This window comes from Cryptomeria japonica, chromosome 7 (genome assembly GCF_030272615.1).
Source record: "Cryptomeria japonica chromosome 7, Sugi_1.0, whole genome shotgun sequence".
NCBI classification, from domain to species: Eukaryota; Viridiplantae; Streptophyta; class Pinopsida; order Cupressales; family Cupressaceae; genus Cryptomeria; species Cryptomeria japonica.
This window is the reverse complement of record NC_081411.1, coordinates 99,862,336-99,882,979: the sequence shown is the minus strand read 5'-3', so window position 1 is coordinate 99,882,979 and position 20,644 is coordinate 99,862,336. Positions and strand designations below refer to the sequence as shown.

Below are 20,644 nucleotides of genomic sequence, written 5' to 3'. Positions count from 1 at the left end.
TTATCTGGTAGCTTCCTTAAACTGGTACCGTTGAAACAGAGCTATCTCAAGAACGCCTGATTTGTGATGTGACGAGGCAACTCTTCCATTTGCTCGCACCCACCAAGGTCCAAAAACTCAAGCTTTGTTATGTTTTCCAGAAAGTTGTAGTCATCTGACGTGAATGTGAGTTGACTACACCGCAGTAAATTGAGATGTTCCAGGAGCATCAGCTTTTTAAAAGAAACCGGCAACCTCCTCAGCTCACTGGACATGGACAAACATAGATGCCGCAGATGACTTAAATTGCCGAAATTGCTCGGTAGTGATACCATTTGACTCCCAGTTAACACCAGGTATTCTAAAGATTGGAGAAGGCAAAATTCATAAGGCAGGCTCTTTACACCGAAGCCCTCAATGATTACTATCTTATTCAAATACTTGAGTTGTTCTATTGAGTTTGGAAAACCTCGAAAATTCCAGCATCCAGAAATAACCAACTGCCTTAAGTGCACAGGGACCTGCAACACATTTCCGTGTAGAGAAACATGATGCATGTGGCGACTATTAAATAATTGATATATAGATTTAAAACAAGTAAAACTGGCGCTACTTACCTTGCTGTCAGTTTCTCCCCACAGCTCTTCTAAGTGGTTTTCTCCTTCATAGAGTTCTAATACCCTTAGCTTTTTCAATAAAAGCCCTGACGGAAGATTTCGCTGCCCAATTTGGAACCAGCGAAGATAAACTAGCTCTCTCGATACTTCTCCTATTACTTGATTATAATTATCTCCACTGATGACTAAGATTTTTAATCCAACTAAAGAGGGTGAGAGCGGCCAAATTCCCCCAGTTGTGTTTACCATTAATTCCCCGTGCAAGCAGCAGGCACGAAACTCGTCAACCTCATCATTTGTTTTGACCATGCATGGATATCGCTCGTGCCTTAAATCCTAAATAGAGAAAACAAAATATTTTGAAAATAAAAGGAAAGAAAAATATAAAGCTATAAAGTTCTACAAGTAATTATAATCACTAAAATAGAGAAACAAAAGGCGTGGGCAAACAAACCCCATAATGGAGCAATCGTATTTGATTTGAGGTTGCGATTATTCCTTGAATGCCGATCCTTTTCTGAAGTGGGGAAAAAAATAAAAAATTATTAAACAACTAAGCTAATTGAATCAGCATTGAGATCAACATTAATTCGTTGAGTGTTCATGAACATATTACTTATTATTTGAGTAGATTGATAAGTTATTTCTGTTATTTGATTGTAAAATAATAATTAGATGTTGTTTTACAATTATTTAATTATAAAATTAATAAAATAATCTGTATATAAAGGCTTGTGTATATTGACAAGTTTTTTATTAAGTTAAAAGCAGGTTTTGAAGGGTCCCCAAAACCCTTTACAAAGATATACAAAAGATAAAACATTAAAGCCCAGCTAGAAAGAGCAAAACACAAAAAAGAGACAGTTGGCAAAGCAAAAAGCAAACAAGATACCGAAAGAAACAAAGGGATAGCACGGAAACTGCTAAGGGACAACCATGAGCAATAGACCTAAGAAAGGTTTATGATAAGCTCTGCAACTTCTTCCTCCAGCTAGAACATAGAGGCAATAGCACTCTTTAGTTCCTCCAGCTCCTTGGCTTGTTGGGTCATCTTCCTAGTACTTGCCTAAGTTCTTTTGCCATGACCAATAGCCCCCCCTTCAAGCGTCAGAACCTTATCCTCAGTAATATCAATTGTGTTATTTTCCTGATGGATCTGTTCCAGTTTGCTGATCATAACACTGAGGCTATCGGGAGAGGCTTTCAGAATTTTTTGGCTTTGTTCTCCAATTTTCTTCACAGTATTCTCATGATTGAGTACCCGCTTCTCCAAATAATTGAATCTAGCCTCCATAGCCTTAAATTGAGAGCCATACACACTAGTGATAGCCTCTGCATCGCTAGTGGATTTTGTCAAATCATTCAGGTAGTTAGGCAGGGTACTGAGCTTGCCTATTCCAATAGCTTCTAAGATATCCACTTTCCTGGATGATTCCTCCTGTTTGTTCTTCAAACTATCCATCTCCGAATAGAACCAATCAATAACCTTGCAAAACATTATCATCCCACTCTTTGCAGTATTCAGCATGGTGATAGGAGTGTTTCTCCTATCTATGTTGAACTCAGGAGCATTATTATCCAGGGTCTCCACATTAGCACTAGTAGTTTTATCTTTGGGAGGCAGAGTATCACCTTCCCTCACCATCTTTCCTTCATCTTAAATATCACCTATCCTTTTATTGGGGTCCAGAGGAGTTGGATTGAACATTTAGTGAATCATTCCCTTTCTCTAGGCTGATATCAATTATGACAAGGCTCCATTTCTTTTTCAACTTAGGCAGTGGGGTAACATAATCACTATCAGTCTCCATCCCCTCATCATCCTCTTCATCTTCTTCAAACCAACTATCCTACTCCTAAACCTTGCTCCTTTTTCCTTTAACCCATTTTCCAGATTTCTTTTTTCCGGACCTAGAAGCCATATCTTTGTCCTTCCCCTTGCTAGAACCTTTATCAGGGGTAACCCTATCACCGTCATCTTCCCACTCAATATCAAAACCTTGATCTTCACTGTCTTCTAAGTTCTCAGAATCATCATCCAAATCTGAAAGCTTAGTGATAGAATGCTGGACAGAGGAGGCCTTGACATGGTTGTATAAAAGCAACATTAACCCTTCATGCATGGGAGGGTTACTATCTGGATTTTCCCTAAAATCCTTAATGCTAGTGGGGAGGGAACTAAACAGATAGAAGGGAATAGACACCAGATCTTTATGGTGAAAATGATTCAAAAGCACAAAGTGATAACCATAGACACGAGAGTATCTACCATCAAGAGAAACATATTGCATGACAACAAACAAAACCCATCTCCATGCCTTCTTAATCACCTTCGATGAGTAGTAGGTCTTGCTGGATTTCACCAACTTGGTTTTCTCAGACTCTTCCTTCAAGAATCACTTGATAGCAGCCTCTATGAGATTTCTATCTTTGTCAAACATTTTTCCTTTCGTCGACATGCTAGTGACTTCTGTGATCATCTCTTCGTCAATTTCAACCTTTCTTCCTCCTATGGTAATTTTTCCTTCGTTTCATTTCTTCTTGAAAATTTTGGTAACGGTAGGATTTTTCCTAGCAATTCTCTCCATATACCTTATCATCTTAGCCATTTCCAGAATAGTCCATGCTTTCATCTTATCTTTCCATTCATCATAGGAGAGTGGCTCAATTCTTTTCCTATTACCTCCCATGGCGTCAGCTGTCGGATTTTTCCTTTCCTTCATAATGTATAACAGGGAAAAACAAAGATCAAAGTGCAAAGCAGGAAAGTCTTCATAATAGAAATGGGCACCTAGAAAGTGTCTCGAGTCTTGTCCACATTAAACACCAACTCAATCGTTGAACGCCACTCTTTCCGATTCATTATGGTCATTTTCATTGATAAGTGTGTTGTCATTATACCTTATCACTCCTTCATTTTGATGTACTCTATCATAAATGAGGATGGCACGAGCCTCATGAGGAAGATCCAACTCACCTCTCCAGCTCATCATATGATCAGCACAAACAACCATGTTGGCAGCCCAGTCAGCCATAGTGTTGGTTTCTCTATAATTATGAGATATAACACATTGCTCGAAAGACTTAATTATCTCCTTGGCTTGAGATATTATATTTTTAATGGTCCATGATGGGGACGATAGACCCTTTAGACATTTAATAATGTTATTAGAATCTCCCTCTAGCCAAAATTTACTAAATCCCAATGATTTAAGAAGGGAAAGGGTTTGATAAGAAGCCATGGCCTCGGCTAAGTGGTTAGTCTATGATCCCATGGGGAGTGCCACTACTGCAATACAATAGTATGCTTCATTTCTTATCACTCCCCCACACCAAGCTGACCTCAGGTTCTCCTTGGCCGCCCCATCCAAATTAGCTTTGATCCAACCAATCGGAGGAAAAGACCACTTACTACTTTCTCTCTTATTTTTCTTGTCATCTATGTCTATGGAATCATAAAAATTCTAGTTTTTGAAGAGGTCCAAATCATCCTTGCTCTTGAAAAGAAGAGGCTTACCATAAGCTTTCAAATTTCCACAATGGCCCGCTTAATTTTAGTAAACACCACTTCAGTAGAGGAGAAGGAATCTTTGAAAATCATGTTGTTCCTTTCTTTCCAGATTCCCCAAACCACATAAGGCAGGGTGAGGTCCCATAAAATTTTGATGAAGTTGCTCAAGGAAAGTTATAGGAAGGATCCCACAAAAGAGTTGTAATTATAGTTTGTAGGTTAGAAAGAGATGTTATAGTGGGCTTCCATACTTGTTTACATCCTTCTCTTCTCTTGTATCAATCCCAACAACTAAACTCTTTTGAAAAGCTCTCTATCAACTAGTTTCCTCAAATCACTCAAGATCCTGGCTAGTACTCACTAAGGTAAGTCGAATCATCAAGTTATCAAAACCTTTCACCTTCACTTGCAGGGGACTAGGAGGATGTTGAAATGGTGTAACAACTCCCATCATGTGGTTTTAAGACTTCTTTCACTCCATTTCTCCATCGCTTTCATAATTCCTATTTTCTAGGCCTAGTAGCCCTAAGAGCCCCTTTTAGCCCTACTTTCCTGGTTTTTGCTCAATTGCTCAGAAAACCTCCAAAAGACCTTCTCCGATCTTTAGTGATCAGAGTACCCTTTTGGACAAAATTTGAGATTTAGGAGGTTAGGTACAGATCCCAAAATGGCTCTTTTTGAGGGTTTAGGGGTTAAGAGCCTTCTCCAATTGGGTTTGTTGATTCCCACAGCCTTTCACACCTCTATACTTCTACTGAGACTCTATTAGGATTCCTTCTTCCATGTCAATCACTTGGCACAAACATATTTGATCATCCCTACAAGCAAAAGCGCATACAATAGTCAAGTTGCCTAGCTAGGCTATGACAGAGCTCGCCTAGAGCTTGATAGCAGATTGCTCCAATGCAGTCTAAAAGGAATCAAAATGACTATACACACTGTACATAGGATCCATGATAGTTTGAATCCCAAGTGTCATTGAGGAAACACAATAGAATCTCAAGTTGGAGCCATTGCTAGGGTCTTAATCCCTTGCTTAGACCGAGAGCAGTGCAGTTCAAAATAATTTACAAACTGTAGTGTTGTAAATTGTACGCACTCGGTAGGGTGGTACAATTTCACACCTAGTTTAGCACCCACCTTAGTGCATTTTACATTTTGCGTTGCATTTCTCCTTTAGCACTTAATTAATCAAATTAATTAGGTCTAAGGTCCTATTTCGTCGTCCTTTGCATCATAAAGTTGGGCCCTTTTGCTAAAGCGTGCCCTTCGCATTTTATTCCTCCAATACATCACTTAATCAAAAACCCTAATTAAGTCCTATTTCGAACTTGGGGGCTTGGTTTCGGGGTCAAAACATCTCGAAATCACCTGTAACTTCAGGATTCTCTCTAAAATCATCATATCCGACGGCCCTGAAAATTTGGTGAAAAGTTGTCGAGACCGTGGCGCCCGGAGTGCACATGGTCCCGGACATTTTTCCCGAAATTTTAGGAGCATGATCCAATCATAAAATAAAGCTTAACCCCAAGAAATTGGCGGGATATTCAATCTCTAGGTCGGCCAAAAGATGAAATTACGATCTAGGGTTTCCTACATAAGAGCTCTCTTTCTTCATTTGAAGGGATCCGATTTTCATTTTTCAGGAACCTCATATGCAGCGAAAGAGCAGATCTTTGAAGACTTCAACAACATTCAACATTCCTCTATCAAGCACTTCTCAAATTCATTCATCCACTTAGGGCTTGGAAGGCATTGAAGAACAATAGGAGATTACCGACTGAAGATTGGCTTGTACCCCTCCTTTGAGGGTTGGGTATGATTTCATGTTGTTTTCATGTCTTTACATAAGCTTCAATACATCATTTATTCATGCTTTAGATCACATTGCATCTTGATTTAGAGCATTTACATTGTCATTTACAAGCAATTAGGGTTTACTTTCTAGGTTGATCTAGTTTGCTTTCTTGCATTTTAGGACCTTGCACACACAATACATTTTACAAAACAACTTGGCTATTCGTGGAGGTGGAAATCACTGAAGCGGGGGTTTGACTAAGGCAAAACCCTATATAGCCGCCCATACACCCTTTTTCAGATATCATTGCAGGTTTCGAGAATCGAACGACGCCGCAGGATACAGATCCGGAGAGGACAGGTCGGGACAGCACTCTGCATCAAATTGCAGAGCAGAAGACTGGGACAGGGGCGCTGGGCACCCTGGTCCCTGGGACAGAGGCGCTGGGCGCCCTGGTCCTCCGGACAGACAGCTTTCAGATAGCTTTCCGACAGTGTTTCAGAGGGTAGAACGACAGTTTTCGGTGCAGTTTTTAGGACAGTGGCGCCCGCGCTCCCGTCCCAAACATTTTCAGCCCGATTTTGACTCCGGGTACACATCTGCATTCTTATTTCATCCTTGTATTTACAGCTGTTCATTGTTTAATCTCAATTCTGCTTTCTTGTTATTAGTTCATACTTGCATTTTGGGATTAGGGTTTGAACTTGCATTACTTGATTCTACAATTTCAACAAGGGAATAGAAATCCTAATAGATATCCCGTGGCTCTCCCTTTCACAAAAAGAAGTAGCCAATTGTGCGATATCTCTAGGCTCTTTCGTATTCCGTAATGTGTGTCAAAAGGTAGGATTAGGGCATGTTAACCTAGTCTCACTTTTTCCCCTACACATTTTGGTGAACCCAACGTGAATCTATCATTGCTTCCTCTTGCATTGCATTTGTTAGATCTAGATCTAGATTTAGTGTGTTTTCATTTCATTTTCATTAAAAAGAAAAAAAAAAAGTGTGTTTCTTTGCATTGTGTGTTTAAATTTTATGCAATCTTTTCAAAATGTCAAATTTTTATTTGCAAAATGTTCATGCTTTTGATGATTATTATGAGTATAGCCAAGATGAATTAGATGAAGCTTTAGATGAGTTTTTAAACCCTAAAGATGCCAAACCTTCATTTTACCAAAAAATCATAAACCTTGTTACTATGCCATTTAGGTGTGATGAGAAAGATAAGTCGAATGATTCCTCTCAAGGATACATTCCTATCAACTCTTCCCCTGAATCTAGTAACATGGTTGTTTTCAATAATCCCCTCTATGAGGAGATGTCTCCTTTTGAATCAAAAGACAAACCTTTTAACCGATATGATCATGCTTTATTGGATGATGCTCTTGATGACTTTGTGGCTTTGTCGAAATCTTTAAACAAGAACAAGACTTCTAAATTGGTTAACATGATAAACTTGAATGAACATAATAAGCCTCTCTTTGAAGTCCAAGGTGCTTATCCTTCTCCCACCTTTCACGTTCCTAAATCACCTCTCCTTACTGTCCAAGGAAGGTATGATCATGATTCCTTTTGTACTCCGAATAAACCAATCATCACTGTGCAAGGAAGAAAACCTATAAGTCCTTATAGTTATGCCAAGAAAATAACTAGAGAGAGTTATCATGCGGTTGCCCATACTTATCATACCAGAAATAATAGGCAACCTAATCCTCCTCCTGTTATTCCAGTTTCCCTTCCTAATCCTCAACCAATCCTTCCACAAGCTCCCCGCATTTCGCAAGTTATGGGTAAGGAATATGATCTCATAGAACAACTTAAAGCTACCTCTGCTAAAATATCCCTGTGGGATTTGATTCAAACTTCTTCCGCTCATCATGGAATGTTACAAGATGCCTTGAAAGATTTGAATGTTCCTCCACCGAATACATCTAGTAATATAGCATCTTTGGTTAACTCTGTGATGAATCCTAAAGCTCAAATTGTGCTTACCCAAGATGAGTTGCCTACTAGTGAAATTCAACAACAATATGATCCCTTGATGATTGTGGTTATCATGAAAGACACTGCTATAAGACGAACACTAGTAGATAATGGCTCTGGCCTTAATGTATGTAGCATTAATCTATTGCATAAGATGAATGTGGATACGTCTCTTATTGAGCCTGACTCTCGTCCCATTCGTGGCTTTGACAATGTGGCTAAGACTTCATTAGGTATTATCACCTTACCTCTCACAGTGGGACCTGTTACTTTGCCTACTCCTATCCATGTTATGTCGGGAAATTTAACATATAACTTGTTATTAGGGAGGCCTTGGATTCACAGCATGCAAGCTGTCCCCTCTACATTGCATAGACAAGTTATATTTATCTACAACAATAAGACATATACTTTGATAGGTGATACTAATTTTCAAGCTTGTCTACAAACATCTAATTCCAAAGGAGATTCTTCTAAGCCATCTAGTGATGACTCTTTAAACAAGATACCTATCGATGAGTCTTCGCTCTCTGATGATCAAAATTCTTTGGATGAGTTTGGAGCTCCTGAAGAAGATCCTTCTCGACTTGAAACTACACATAAAAAGGATTTTGATCCTGAGAAGGTTCTCGCAGAGGATGATTGGGGATCTCTTGATTTTAACCCTACCTTTGTAGGTGAATATAAGGTTCCTTCTAGAGAGCTTAAAGTTGAAAAGAAGGAAGAAGCTGAAAATCACAAAGTTGAAAAGAAGGAAGAAGCTAAGAATCAATCAACCTTACCTGAATCTATGAGTAATAATTTTGTGGCCGCTTCTCAAACTTCTTCTCCTCACACCTCTAATTATGAAGAGTTTGATTCTTTGTCTTATGAAAAACCACCTTCTCTTCCTGAAATGGCTAATCGTTATGGTCGTGGTTTTCGCTTTTTTGCTAAGCATGGGTATCATGGAAAAGGTTGTGGTGCTCATGAACAAGGGATAAGAGTTCCTCTAGAGACTAATTTTCACAATTATGCCTTTGGACTTGGCTATAATCCCTGCAGACGTACTAAAGCTTCTAAAAGACCATGCATTAGTGTTAATGCTATCTCTACATCTTTATCAATACAACATCCTGAGTATATTGATGGGGATCCTTCGGGTGATTGTGCTTTGGATATCTTCCCTACTGACGATGCTTTAGCTGAGTTGTTGGGAGCCTATGACACTCTTCCTCGTTATCATCACAATAGGGGACTCCCTTATTGTTTGAACACTGAAGCCTATTTTGGAAAAGAGATTGATAATGATGAGATTGTGAAAGAATTCCCTCAGTTAAAGGATACTCCTCAACAAAGTAATCTTCTCATAAGTGACACCACTGATGTTAAGATGGATCCTTGCAATAAAGAGAAAATTATTAAAATTGGAAAATGTTTGGATGAAGAGGCACAAAAACAATATGAAGAACTATTGCATGAATTCCCTGAGATCTTTGCTTGGACATATTCTAACATGCCTGGTCTAGATCCTAAGATCGTTACTCATAATATTGTCTTAGTTCCTGATGCTAAGCCCGCGAAACAAAAAATGAATCCTAAGGTGGCTCTGCTTGTTAAGGCTGAGATTGAAAAATTATTGGAGGCTGGATTTATCCACCCTATTGACTATTCCCCATTGATTTCAAATATTGTCGCTGTGGCTAAACCAGACAACAAAATAAGAATGTGTACCGACTTTCGGGATCTAAATAAGGCTTCTTTAAAAGATGATTTCCCTCTTCCGAACATTGACATGATAGTTGATTCTACGGCAGGACATGCCTTGTTATCCTTCATGGATGGTTTTTCAGGTTACAATCAAATTTTCATAAACCCTCAAGATCAATTCAAAACCGCTTTCACCACTCCTTGGGGTACGTTTTGTTGGATAATGATGCCTTTCGGACTTAAAAATGCCGGTGCAACTTATCAACGAGCGATGACCCTTATCTTTCATGATTATATGCATAAGATTTTAGAGGATTATGTTGATGATATTTTGGCCAAATCCTTTCTTCGCATGGATCATGTTAAAATCCTTCGTCAAATCTTTGAAAGAATTCATAAGTATCACATGCGCTTGAATCCCCGAAAATGTGTTTTTGGTGTGGATAGTGGAAAACTATTAGGGTTCATAGTTTCGCATCGTGGGATTGAGGTGGACACTAAGAAAATAGATGCTATTGTTAACATGCCACCTCCTAGAAATGTCTCTCAACTTAAAAGTTTACAAGGAAAGATTCAAGCCATTCGTAGGTTTGTGTCTCAACTTGCAGATCGTACCTTTCCTTTTACTCAACTTCTTAAAAAGGATATCACTTTTCAATGGAATGAGGATTGTCAGCAAGCATTTGAAGATTTAAAAGTGTATTTGGCTAGTCCTCCTATTCTTCAACCTGCCGAACCTTCTAAACCTTTCCTTCTATATACAGCTGCTTCCTCTCATGCTCTCGCGGCATTGTTGGCCCAACATGATAAAGATGGTAAGGAATGTCTGTTTTATTACATAAGTCGTACCTTACTCGATTATGAGACTCGATATTCTACGATAGAAAGACAATGCTTGGCCTTGGTGTTTGCGACTCAGAAATTGAGACATTATCTTTTAAATTCAGAAGTCCACGTCATGGTAAAGTTTGATCCTTTGAAGCATCTTTTCTCTAAGACTGATTTATCAGGATGCCTAGCTAAGTGGGTTATGATGTTAACCGAATTTGACCTTAAATTTGTTTCACAAAGAGCAATTAAAGGACAAGCATTGACCGATCACTTAGTTGAGGCCCCTTCACCTTTCTCCTTCCCTAACCCTGAGTCTTTTCCCGATGACTTTATTCTTTCTATAGAGAAAGATGAAACTTGGGAGTTATACTTTGATGGCTCTAAGTGTCGTATGGGATCAGGGGCAGGTGTTGTTCTAGTTTCTCCTACAAAGAAATCCATTCCCTTATCCTATCATCTAAATTTCCTATGTACCAATAACATTGCTGAGTATGAGGCTCTTATAGCGGGAATAAAAGCAGCCTTGGCTCTGAATATAAAACATATACATATCTATGGAGATTTGCAATTGATTATAAGACAAGTAACAGGAAGGTATCAAGCAAAACAAGACAAATTATCACAATATAAAGACCTTGCTATCTCTTTATTACAAAAATTCAATTCTTATACCATGGAACCCGTTCCTCGAAAAGATAATCGACATGCGGATGCAATGGCATGTGTGGCTTCTCTAGCTATTGTAGACGATTCTAGCTTTGTAACATGCTTTGTTTTCATGTCTTTACATAAGCTTCAATACATCATTTATTCATGCTTTAGATCACATTGTCATTTACAAGAAATTAGGGTTTACTTTCTAGGTTGCTCTAGTTTGCTTTCTTGCATTTTAGGACCTTGCACACACACTAGGTCTGCACACACAATACATTTTACAAAACAACTTGGCTATTCGTGGAGGTGGAAATCACCGAAGCGGGGGTTTGACTAAGGCAAAACCCTATATAGCCACCCATACACCCTTTTTTAGATATCATTGCAGGTTTCAGGAATCGGACAACGCTGTAGGATACAAATCCGGAGAGAACAGGTCGGGATAACACTCTGCATCAAATTGCAGAGTAGAAGATTGGGACAGGGGCACTGGGTGCCCTGTTCCTGCCAGGACAGGGGCGCTGGGCGCCTTGGTCCCTGGGACAGAGGCGCTGGGCGCCCTGGTCCTCCGGACAGACAACTTTCAGACAGCTTTCCGACAGTGTTTCAGAGGGTAGAACGACAGTTTCCGGTGCAGTTTTCAGGACAGTGGCACCCGCGCTCCCGTCCCAAACATTTTCAGTCCGATTTTGACTCCGGGTACACATCTGCATTCTTATTTCATCCTTGTATTTACAGCTGTTCATTGTTTAATCTCAATTCTGCAATCTTGTTATTAGTTCATACTTGCATTTTGGGATTAGGGTTTGAACTTGCATTACTTGATCTTACAATTTCAACAAGGGAATAGAAATCCTAATAGATATCCCGTGGCTCTCCCTTTCACAAAAAGAAGTAGCCAATTGTGCGATATCTCTAGGCTCTTTCGTATTCCGTAATGTGTGTCAAAAGGTAGGATTAGGGCATGTTAACCTAGTCTCGCTTTTTCCCCTACACACAAACAAAGCACTAAACCTACACTATGAAGGAGTATGATCATTTCCAAAGCACCACAACAAAGAATGCTAGACTACCATGAAAGAATAGTACTAATATTAATCCATCTAGTATAGACTGCTATAACCAAAATTACAAGTTTTATGCAAAAATCTGAAAATTGCCTTCAAGTGTTATTCAAAATTTTCTCTTGGATCTTCCAACCCGTTTACAATGATTTCAAAATAATTTTATATGCCTCCTTTCTCATAACCAATCCCCCATCGGTTTCTTAACCACCAATTTGATTAATTTTTGAAAAGTTGCTCCAAAAGTTGCAAAATGTTGTCAAGCAACAATGACAATTTTTGCTCCAAAAGTTGCAAAAAGTTGTCAAGCAACAATGATAACTTTTGATCCACTTTGCATTTTTGAAACTTATGCATCTTTACTCACTGTAAACCCCCTAGGATGGTTTCCTAACATCAAACTAACATGTCCAAAATCCTTATGAGACCTTACAAATATTTTTACACTATTTTGTAAAATGATGCCATTTCTAGCTTACAAGGGCACATTGGCTAAAACTAAGAAAGTAAACTAACACTAGAGACAAACACACTTTAAATAACCCTAAAACACTCTTATGGACCTACCAACAGTCCATTATTCATTCATTGATCCTATTGAGGATCATCCATTCCAAACTTTTGAGAATTTAGCAAGAAATCAAGGTGCTCATGCACCAGAAAGACATCTCCAACTAGTGAAGCACTCTCTAATAGAAGTAGGAAACACCCAATTCAAGTTCCAAAGGTGCAAAATCTATGACCGAATAGCATGAGAGAAGGGACAGTGGATAGCTATATGGTTAACATTCTCTTCCTCAATATGGCAAAGGTAGCACCTATTGGGCAGATGGAAGCCTCCTTTGCATAGATTATCAGTTGTGAGGATTTTATTCTGTAGAAGGATCCAAAAAAATATATTGATCTTGGGAAAAAGACCACTAATCCAAGATTTATACTAGCAAGGGGGAGGTTCAAGAGAGTGGGACAACAAAAGAACAACAAAAGCCACCGAATAACTACCAGAGGAAGTTCCCACCCAAATGATTTTATCTTCAAGCAAAGGGTCCATCAAAACAAAATTAAGCAGAATCATAACCGAGTTGAGGGCTAGGTATATGGAACTCAAATTCACCCAGTGGTTATCCCTCTTGTAATCAGCCACCTTAGTGCTAAATCTGGCCTTGCACTCAGAGATGAAGGGAGAAAAACAAACCTTGTTGGAGAGGGGGGTCTCCAACAACTAAGAATCCTACCAAAAATTGACTTTTCTACCATTATCGATAGTCCATCTTTTACCTAATCCAATGACCATTTTAGTTTGAACAACATTATTCCAAATTACAGAACCAAAAGGGGCTTCATAGGAATTAATTTATTTTGGAAGAGATGATTGAGGGAGCATTTATTTGGCTTTCCAGATTGAATTCCATTCACTAGTTTGTCCAAACAATCTCCAGATTTGTTTGGCGAGAAGGACTTTATTAATGGTTTTAATGTTTCTCAAACCAACGCCACCCAATTTTTTAGGTCTACACACTTTCTCCCAAGCTATCAGAGAAATCCTTTTCCTCTCCTCAACCCTTGACCAAAGGAAGGACTTTTGAATGTTTTCAATAGCTTCAACAAACTTGGTCATAATTCTAAACAGACTTAAAGCATATACATGAAGACTCTGGAGGGAGCATTTTAATAATTGGATTTTCCCTACTTGGCTCAGAAGGGCACCTTTCCAGCCACCTATTTTTTTGTGGAATCTATCCACCAAGCTACTCCAAAACATCTCAGGAGGCTTTCTGCACAAAAGGAGACCCAAGTAGATAGAGGGGAGCAAGCTGATCTAACATTACAAAATTCTAGCAATTATTCCTTGCATGTCTTCAGGAGCATTGAGGAAGAAGAGGGAGCTTTTCAACTAGTTAATTAGTTGACTCGTGGCCTAGCAATAGTTGACCAGAGCCAATGTTAGGGTTCTGGATTCCTTTATAGTAGATGCACCCATCAACACCATATCATCAACAAATTGTTGATGGGAGTGGATCTTGTCAGCCGACAATGGTCTAACACCTTTCAGTTGACTTTTAGAAACATGTTTGCTAATATATCTGCCCAGACCTTCATCCAAGATAACAAACAATATAGGAGATATAGGGTCCCCTTGTCTGAGACCCCTTGAAGACCTGGAGAAGGGGGTAGGAGAACTATTGACAATAACTGAAAGTGAGGGAGTAGAGATCAGTTGGGAGATCAGTTGATTCACTCTTTCACCAAATCCAAAAGCTTTAAGGATTCTAAGAAGAAAAGCACCAATCCATCCGATCATAAGCCTTTGACAAATCGTTTCATTAGGAAAACTTGGTTTTTGGAGACTTCCAAGGAGTGAATAACTTCATGGACCGAGATGATGGAATCCAGAATCTGCCTTGCAGGAATGAATGTGGTCTGTTGAGGAGAAATGATGTCTAGAAGAAAAGAAAGAAATCTAAGGGTGAGAACCTTAGATATAATCTTGTAAAAGGAATTACACAGAATAATCAGTCTGAAAAGCTTCATAGAGTTAGCACCCAGGGTCTTAGGGATAAGGACCAAAAATGTGGCATTGATTTCTTTCAAAATCAGCGTAGATCCAAAAAATTCTATAACACCCTTAACAATGTCCTGGCTAATAATGTGCCAAAAAAACTGAAAGAAGATCATCGAGAAGTCATCCGGACCAAGGGCTTTATTACCTTCAAAGGAAAAGACCTCTAGCTTGATCTCACCATCAGATGGGATAACAAAGAGAAATTTATTCTGGTCTCTCCCAATCATCTTTGGGATAGTAGCAAGGAATAAATCTTTTACACTTTTATCCAGATTGCAATCAACTGACAACAGAGATGAGAAGTAGGATCTAGCTTCCTTTTTTATTTCATTTTCCTCAAAGGATAGAGTCCCCCTATGGACATTTTTGATATTCTAATGACCACCTTGTGTTTCATGTTAGTCATATGAAAGAATCTTGTATTCTTATCACCTTCCTTAAGCCATAGAGAACAAGAGATTTGCTCCCAGAATATCTCTTCTTTTCTAATGATATCATGATACTTAGATAATATCTCATTCTCAGAAGTGATAGAAACCTCACTATACTCATTGGCTTGGATTTGGCCCGAATATCCTTTAGATCGAGCTAGATCGTAGATTTAGAGGCAAAAATATCACCAAAAAATTCCTTATTCCATCTCTTAACCTTGTCCTTCACATGCCTTAACTTTTTGGCCACTCGAAACATGGCGGATCCCTTCACCAAAATGTTCCACCAATCTTTAAGAACTTCCTCAAGCTTGGGGTGGCTCATCCACATCTTCTCAAATATGAAGGGGTAATTACTCTTCCCAGAGATGGGGTCCGCCACAAAATAAAACTGATAGTGATCCAAACCAATACAAGGAAGAGCATTCAAGGAATAGATGTAATGATTGAAACAACCATTAGAGATGAGAGTCCTATTAAGTCTCACTTGGATAAGATCGAAGACAGTTATTCTATTAGTCTAAGTATAATTACCACCCTGGAGATCCATATCATGGAGCACTTGATTATCAATGAAGTTCATCAAATCCATTCTACTATCAAGATGAGAAGGAATCCCCCCAAATTTCTCATTCTCCTTGCGGGGTGTGTTAAAGTCTCCCTTCACCAACCAACCTTCATAATTTAATTGGGCTCTGATAGCATCTAGCTTATTCCAGAAGCTACTTCTTCCAATTTTAAAATTCGCGACATAGATATTAGATAAAAGCCAAGTAGTCCCATCTTTTATGTGATGAAATCTAACAAACATCATATTATTGTCAAGCCAAACAATATTCCCCTAGACATGTTGAAGGTTCTAAAAAAGAGCTATACCTCCAAAGGCACCATCTGCGTTACCCCCAAAAGCCACATAGTTCTTAAACACTTTGATTTTTTCCACTTTATCCTTAGGAATTTTAGTTTCTTGAATCATAACAATATCAGGTTTGTGATCCCTAACTAAGTTCCTCAGAATCTTCTGTTTATGCAGACCATTAAGTCCGTGAATGTTCCATGAAATTATTTTCACATTCTTTTAAAACCGAATACCTCATGGATAGTCAATTGGGTACCATCTGCTATATTCTTGTTGGCTTCCAGCTCACTCATTTGAGTAGCTGATATCCTTCCTGGCATTGTTGGCTTTGAACCCACATCAGCTTTGGCCTTCCCCTTGGTTTTCACAGGAGTAGTTTTTGGGGTGTAGATTTAGGACCCTTTTTTCCTGCCTGCTTTTTCTCTGTGACATCATTGATCTAGATTTTATCATCCACAAGGTTTTGAGTAGGTTCTTTTTGGAAAGCATCAAATTTTCCTTCTTTATCTGCCCAATTAGAGCTTATATTGAGAAGAGAAGTTGTCAGTGACAATGGAAAAGTGTATTTTACGTACTTGATAGACTTCTGGAACTTAGAAGAGGAGTTTCCACCAAGAATATTGCATTGTTGGGCATATTAAAAGATGGGATAAGGCTCCTCATTATTTGAGTCCTTAGTAATAGAGTTCGAGTTGTCCTCAACATTGTTAGCTTGCAGAACAACATGGATTTCACCTTCCTCTAGGTCATCTTTTTTCTGCTCATCACTGTTGGGGCTAGGATTTTATCCTTCGTCAGATCTAGCTTGGTCGCCTTCTATATCTTCTTTCTTTGATTCCTTAGTACAAACCATATTATCATTTTCCTTTTGATCAAAGGTATCAGGAATGATTGAATTTAGGATCTCTGCTTCCTTCTTGTTCATGTTTTTAGCTTTCCACTGAATGCTCTTATCTTTCCTAGCTTTATCCTTTTCATCTTGCAGAGGGCATCTCTTGGCAATATGTCCAACTTTTTTTCAATGGAAACATGCAAAAGGAACACTCTCATAAGGAACCATTAAGGACATATTCAACCCAAAATTCTAGGGGCAGACCCAGGAATCTTACCCAAATGGGGCCCTGAGCAAAGAAGGGAGCATTAAAATCCAACAATGGCGACCACTTTTGAAGCCCTAAAGCGGTCTTCCCAATCATCTAAGGACCACCACAAAGAATCTTAGTCATATCTTCTTGACAAGAAAAGCTGAGGGAAAGAGCCCCTTTCGGCATAGCAGTTATTTGAACCTATCCCTTAAGAACCCACTTTTTTCTAGCATACTCCCTAACTTGAGTAGATTAATAAGTTATTTCAGTTTTTTGATTGTAAAATGATAATTAGATGTTGTTTACAATTATTTAATTATAAAATACAATAATTTATATATAAAGACTCATGGATATTGGCAAGTTGTTTTGACTATTTGATTACAAAATAATTCTAACTAGTCAAATTATCTTTGTCAATAAATATTTAATTGTAAAATTAATAAAATTTCATAAATATAAATATTTATGTGTGTTAATAATTGTTTTGATTATTTGATTGTAAATTAGCTCTAACTTATCAAACTATCTTTTTCTACAACTATTGAACTCTAAAATGAATAAAACTTCATGAACACAAATATTTGTGTATATTGTTAAGTTGTCTAGGCTATTTGATTGCAAAAAAGTTATAGCTAGTTAGACCATCATCATGGACAACCATTTAACTATAAAATTAATAAGACTTCAGACTCAAATATTTGTATGATTATGATATTGCTATCAAGGTTCACTTGTGTAGTTTTTGAGTCAAACTCATTGACCCATCTTTCACGAGTAGTGGTTCACAAGAACCCATCTGTCATGTGAACCACTACTCATGAAACATGGCTCAATGAGTTTGACTCAAAAACTACATAGTTGAACCCTGATAGCAATATCATAGTTTGACTTGCCATGGAAAATACCTCCTACTTATCAATTGATGAGCTAAAGGGGCTCTATAATGAATGGTTCATAAGGCATAACACTTGCTGAAGGTTTTGCAAATGGGGCTGCAAGCTAAGTATGTTTAACCTTGGAGGGAACTTCGTGGTTAAGCGCGCTTGAGCTGGAGTAGTACTAGGATGGGTGACCTCCCGAGAAGTCCCAGTGCTTCACCCCTATGAGCATCACCTAGATGCAATCAGTGCTAAGTGGACCATTCATTCTCATGAGAGATGGCTTCTTGTGAACCACTACTCATGAAACATGGGCCAAGGAGTTCGACTCAAAAACTACATAGTTGAACCCTGATAGCACTATAATAGTTTGACTTGTTGTGGAAAATACCTCCTACTTATCAAATATTTATGTTTATTGGTAAGTTGTTTCATCTATTTGATTGCAAAATAGTTCAATTGAACTATAAAATTAACAAAAATCCACGGAAACAAATATTTGTGTATTAAAAAGGTTTTCTTTGCATTGATGAATGATACAATTAAAAAAATTAAAGCCAATGATGTTAAGTGAGGCAATCAAAAATATGGTAACGTTACCTGGTCTTGGTTTTGAACATTAATATTTTGTTGGGGAAACCAAAGCCGATAAGGTGATTGCTTATTTGCAATATCCCTTCCCATATCCCTTATATGGTCATGCATCCATATGAAATTGTTATCATCATGCTCAACCAAACACTTATGCAGGAGACTTTCCCACCTTTGTAGACCACTCAACCCCAATCCATTCCATACTTCAATTGCCAAGCTACTCTGTTCTCCGATGAAGAAATATGCAGCGTCAAGGAATATCTCTTTTTCTTCATCATCAAGGGTGTCATAACTTATTTTGAGTCTCTTCTTGATATCAGCAGGCAATATTCTTGAGATCTTATGCAACTGTGACTCCCAATATTCTATACGGGACTCACCGTAAAGCTGTGCTCCTAATACCTTCAAAGACAAAGGTATTCCATTGCATTGTTCTAAATACTTTTCAACAAGCTCCTTGAACCCATTCGGTGGACAACACCTTAAGAAAGCATGCCAACAAAAAAGGTTCCCTGCCTGCAATGAATCTAATGGTCTCATTTTATATATGAAAGAGATACCCCAAGAATTCAGGACATCATATGCCCGTGTAGTGACAATGATGAGACTACCATTTTGAAGTTTGTGCTTTGTGGGCAACAAAGCATCCAGTTGCTCCACATTATCTACATCATCAAGAACAATCAATACCTTAACAGATTTCAAACGACTTGAAAGAACGTTTATTCCTTCCTCAATATTATCAAATGTAACACCTGTGATGCCAAGATCATTGAGTAGTTTTGTCTGCTTGTTATGCAATGCGCCTTTGGATGCTGCATCTCGAACTTCAAACAGAAAACTCGATCTCTCCATCGAAGAGGATATTTTATTATATAATTCTTTTGCAAGGGTGGTCTTCCCAGAACCACCCATGCCACAAATTCCCACAATTGACACAACCTGATCATCCTGGGCAGGTTGGAGTGCTTTCATCTCGAAGTCTTGCACCATTTCTCTCAGACCGACTGGATGCTTAGCAACTACTAGCGGCACATCATTTATTACTTTCAAAACAATTCTCTCAATTTTTTTGAGCAAACTCATCTCTCCACTGAACAAGTAAAAAGATGAAAAATCAAAATACTAACAACTGGTTATGCTAAAGTTTTATGTATACATATTAAAAAGAATGGATATTTTTAAGATATGGAGGCAAAATGTGTCATACTTACTCATTAGTTTTAACGATTTCACCAGTGTAAAATGAGGCTTCGTGTAGTGCCTTTTTCCACTCCTGAATTTTTCCTGAGGTATATCTACCTTTCTTTTCATGCTCTTTAAAGATCTCAGCATACATTCCATTCTGTCGATCTACATGTCTGAGATCAGATGGCTCTACATGGTAGAAAACAGGAAATACCTTGGCGCCAGTTTGAAGTATAAACGAAAGCTCTTGCAAACACCAAGGTGATTTTGCATAATTCTCAGAAAAAATTGCTATATGAAGCGAGGCACTGCGCATTAATGCTTCTAGTGTTCTGGGGAAGAAATCACCACATTCCAACTCCTCTGAATCTAAAAAGGCTTTCACCTTCATTTCGTTGAGGAGATTATAGATACTTTTAGCTAACGTGTGTTTGACATCTAATCCATAATGATTGATAAACACATCGTAGCACGGTTTTTGAATGAGCATAGAGGCAGAAGTAGACGGACATGGTGCGATGTCATCAAAAGCACCCATAATCTCATGCTTTCTTTTCCTCGCGCTGGTCGAAGTAGACGCCATGGAATTGCGCTGCAGTGGAAGGGGATGGAAGAAGAAACTAAAGCAATACAAATGGCAGGTGAATGGGCAGGTTGATTGTAAGAAATGATAAAGCCAGGATTAAGGCAGGGTTGGTGTTGTGGCAGGCGAGGCGCTTGGTCTTGGTAAGAAAAGAAGGAATCGATGATGGAGATAAGAAATGACAGATTTGTGGAAGAAATCATTAGAGGCGTAAATTGAGTATCTGCTATTTGTCTAGGAAAGCGCTTGGAAGAAACGTGGAAACATGTGAGGTAGAGCCGCTCCATGCAAGAAAGCATATGGAAGACAGAACAGACGTGTAAAACATGCAATC

At 38.5% G+C, this 20,644-nt stretch overlaps 1 protein-coding gene across 1 annotated transcript; it reads right to left on the bottom strand.

Moving 5' to 3' along the window:
* Positions 1-2,452: 2,452 nt before the first annotated feature.
* LOC131856477 (disease resistance protein RPV1-like) lies at positions 2,453-20,310 on the bottom strand. Its single transcript, XM_059208263.1, has 3 exons — positions 19,754-20,310; positions 18,546-19,632; positions 2,453-2,677 (listed from the first exon to the last, which is right to left on the bottom strand). The coding sequence occupies exons 1-3, from the start codon at positions 20,308-20,310 to the stop codon at positions 2,453-2,455; spliced, it is 1,869 nt and encodes a 622-aa protein (XP_059064246.1).
* Positions 20,311-20,644: the final 334 nt, after the last annotated feature.

Excerpts from the sequence above, each read along its gene's own strand:
- LOC131856477 (XM_059208263.1), bottom strand. The coding sequence starts at position 20,310 with ATGGCGTCTACTTCGACCAGCGCGAGGAAAAGAAAGCATGAGATTATG. Across the intron at positions 19,633-19,753 it reads GAAATCGTTAAAACTAATGA|TGGAGAGATGAGTTTGCTCA; the intron begins GTAAGTATGACA and ends TTACTTGTTCAG. Across the intron at positions 2,678-18,545 it reads ATGTTCAAAACCAAGACCAG|GCCTCCTCTGTCCAGCATTC; the intron begins GTAACGTTACCA and ends AACCATGTCAAG.